Source organism: Myotis davidii, unplaced genomic scaffold (assembly GCF_000327345.1).
Source record: "Myotis davidii unplaced genomic scaffold, ASM32734v1 scaffold1558, whole genome shotgun sequence".
Taxonomy (NCBI): domain Eukaryota; kingdom Metazoa; phylum Chordata; class Mammalia; order Chiroptera; family Vespertilionidae; genus Myotis; species Myotis davidii.
This window is the reverse complement of record NW_006288873.1, coordinates 250,230-253,297: the sequence shown is the minus strand read 5'-3', so window position 1 is coordinate 253,297 and position 3,068 is coordinate 250,230. Positions and strand designations below refer to the sequence as shown.

General features: G+C 56.4%; 1 protein-coding gene across 1 annotated transcript in view; it reads right to left on the bottom strand.

Annotated features, from left to right (window-relative positions):
• Window positions 1-283: 283 nt before the first annotated feature.
• The window catches only part of LOC102769986 (microtubule-associated serine/threonine-protein kinase 3), a gene marked incomplete at its 3' end in the record, with an annotated part of 13,583 nt that continues 10,798 nt past the window's right edge, over window positions 284-3,068 (bottom strand). The window contains exons 12-14 of the mRNA XM_006761098.1: window positions 1,726-1,787; window positions 1,277-1,362; window positions 284-497 (exon numbers count right to left, since the gene is read on the bottom strand). Coding sequence (XP_006761161.1) covers window positions 284-497; window positions 1,277-1,362; window positions 1,726-1,787 — 362 coding nt within the window. The remainder of the gene's footprint in view (window positions 498-1,276; window positions 1,363-1,725; window positions 1,788-3,068) is intronic.

Sequence of the window (3,068 nt, the reverse complement as noted above, 5' to 3'; positions counted from 1 at the left end):
ATCTCTCCCCTACCCTCCAGGGGCCCCACCCTAACAACGCCTCCCAGACACAGATAAACCCTGGGGTTATAAGGAACCTACACACGCTGTTGCTGCCTTTGGGGCTCTCTGACCCAAAGACTCCCCACCTACACTCTTCTTTGGGCTCCCCCAGCCCTGATCCCCCACCTTAGGCTGAGGGCTTCCGAGGCAGGCCGGGACCCCCTGGAGGACAGAGCAGGGCCCTCTTCCAGGCAGAGAGAGGGTGAGCTCCCTGCTGCTGGAGGCATGCCGACCCCGGGACCGCACCTTCCACGTACTCCATGACCATGCAGAGGTGGCGCCGGGTCTCGAAGGAGCAGAACATGCTGACCACGAAGGGGTTCTCCGCAAAGGTGAGGATGTCGCGCTCCACGAAGACCTGCTGGATCTGGTTGCGCAGGATCAGGTTCTGCTTGTTGATCTTCTTGATGGCGAAGCGCTGGCGCGTGTCCCGGTGCCGCACCAGGTAGACGGCCCTGGAGAAAGGCCGGGCTGGTGAGGCCCGTGCCCGAGGCCCTGGCAGGCACGGGGACCCAGCCTGGGCCCAGGACCCCGCCTGCTGGGCGTCGGCCTGTGTGTGCTCTCCATCTGGGACACCTTTCCCCATACCTGGCCCCTCTCCCAAAGCAGCCGCCATAGGTGAAGCTGCCCGCCCTGGTGTCCCACGAATGAACCAGACACGGGCCTGGTGTGCCCGCCCTGGGAGCATTTATTCACTCACAGCAGGCGGAGACCCAGTAACTCAAACGCCTGCACCCACTCAGGGGTTTAAATATAATCCAAATTAGCAGATTTTTAGCCATTTCGTGCCTGCTGGCTTCATAGACGATGAAACTGTACCCAACGGCTCCCAGACACAGATAAACCCTGGGGTTACAAGGAACCCACACATGCTGCTGCTGCCCTTTGGGGCTCGCTGACCCAAAGACTCCCCACCTGGCCACTGGCCCCCTCTCCCATCTTGCTCTGCTGGTCTCATGCTGTCGGGGACTCGCCCCCGCCTCCCCCAAATCTGTCCAAGTGGCAGATAATGCTCACTGCGTGCTACTGCCACCATGTGGTCATCTTTTTTCCTGGCCAGAACCCCCTACACCTGGATCAAGGATGGGTACATTCAAGGTCGTGCCAGCTGTGTTGCACCTCCATATCCCTCTGCAGGCCTCAGTTTCCCTGCCTGTGCACTCAGGGGCTGCTGGGCCTTCGCCATCTCTGTGGGCATCTGAGAAATGGATTTGTGGGGGACCTGAGGACTCACCCATAGGCCCCATTGCTAATGAGCTTGATGGTCTCGAAGTCACTCTCACATGGCTTCCTCCGTGACGGACCAATCAGGGCACGGCTCTGTGGGACAAGAAGGGCTCAGGGTCCTGGCTCCCTGAGGCGTGGTTTGGGCTCCTCCGGCCCTCAAATCTTGGTGCCTGATGCTACTTTCTCTCCCATATAAACTCCAACTCAGTGTCCAAGTTTCTGAGCTTTTGCTCAAGATGTGCCCAGAAAACTCCTACACATCCTTCAAAACCTTCCCAGTGTCCCCTCCAGCCCTGCCCAACTTACACAGCACAGCAATCTAACTTCCTCCACCTTCCCCTCATAGTCACAGGCATTTATTAGGCACCAGTCATGCAAAACTTCTGCAAACCCAGCCCCTCCCACAGCTGCCTGGAAAGAACAAGACAGGTGTAGGGACCCAAAACTGTGCCTCACCTCCAGGGACTCAGGTGCTGGGGGCTGTTCTTTGTCATCAAGGTGACTCAGAGGCACCATCTCTGCAAGACAAGGGAAGAAAGAGCCTTGGATGGGGCCTCTACACCTTGCCTATTACCCAGATTTCCTGAGGCTCCCAAGGCTCATCTGGGGCTAGGGCTGTGGCGCCCCCCTGCCCAGCTCCCATGGTACTGCCCATGGGCCCTGACCGTGTCCAAGTCTGAGCGGAACCCAGGAGGCTGGACTAAACAACTGAGGAGCTGTCTAGAGCAGCCGTGGGCAAACTACGGCCCGCGGGCCGGATCCGCCCGTTTGAAATGAATAAAACTATTGAAAAAAAAGACCGTACCCTTTGATGTAATGATGTTTACTTTGAATTTATATTAGTTCACACAAACACTCCATCCATGCTTTTGTTCTGGTCCTCCGGTCCAGTTTAAGAACCCACTGTGGCCCTCGAGTCAAAAAGTTTGCCCACCCTGCTCTAGAAGGACGAGCAGGCAGCCCAAGCTCCAGCTACTCAGCTTTCATCAAACCCTGGCTCCTAAAAACCTCCTAACTCAGGGTGTGGCCAACGGGGAGGAGCCCCCTTACAGTCCCGCCCCAGGTCTGGGCAAAAGGTTGGACACGGTGAGTGGTCCATGAGTTGTGAGCTGTGGCAGTGCCAATGAAGTCTCACGGTCCCAGAGTTAGTCTGGAAGGCGGGGTGGAGCCTCAGGGGTGAGAGACCTGGTTCAAATGCAGCCCCTTCCACGCCCAGTGGCCCCCCAAGGTATTGGGTAGGTGTCCTGCCCCCACAGCCTCAGCCGCCATCTGCCTCACCACTTCCTACACCCGCTGACAGCAGGCCCGCCCCCAGCGCTACCTGAGTTATTTCCACTGGACAGACCGGAAGCCAGCTTCGGCCACAAGGCCAGTCCACCTCGGGCATACCTGTGTCTGATCCCCTGCTCCAGCTCATCTGCCTAGAGCAGTGATGGTGAATCTATGACACGCGTGTCAGAGGTGACACGCGAACTCATTTTTTTGGTTGATTTTCCTTTGTTCAATGGCATTTAAATATATAAAATAAATATCAAAAATATACATCTTTGTTTTACTATGGTTGCAAATATCAAAACATTTCTATATGTGACACGGCACCAGAGTTAAGTTAGGGCTTTCAAAATGCTGACAGGCCGAGCTCAAAAGGTTTGCCATCACTGACCTAGAGCCTCAGTCTTTCCAGCTTTGAATGGGGACAATGGGAGCCCAGTCCCATGTTAGCACAGCAATAACACTAGGTGAACACTGGCCACTGAAACCAGGCCTTGCCAACCCCCTTGCCTCCAGCCAGCTCCCCT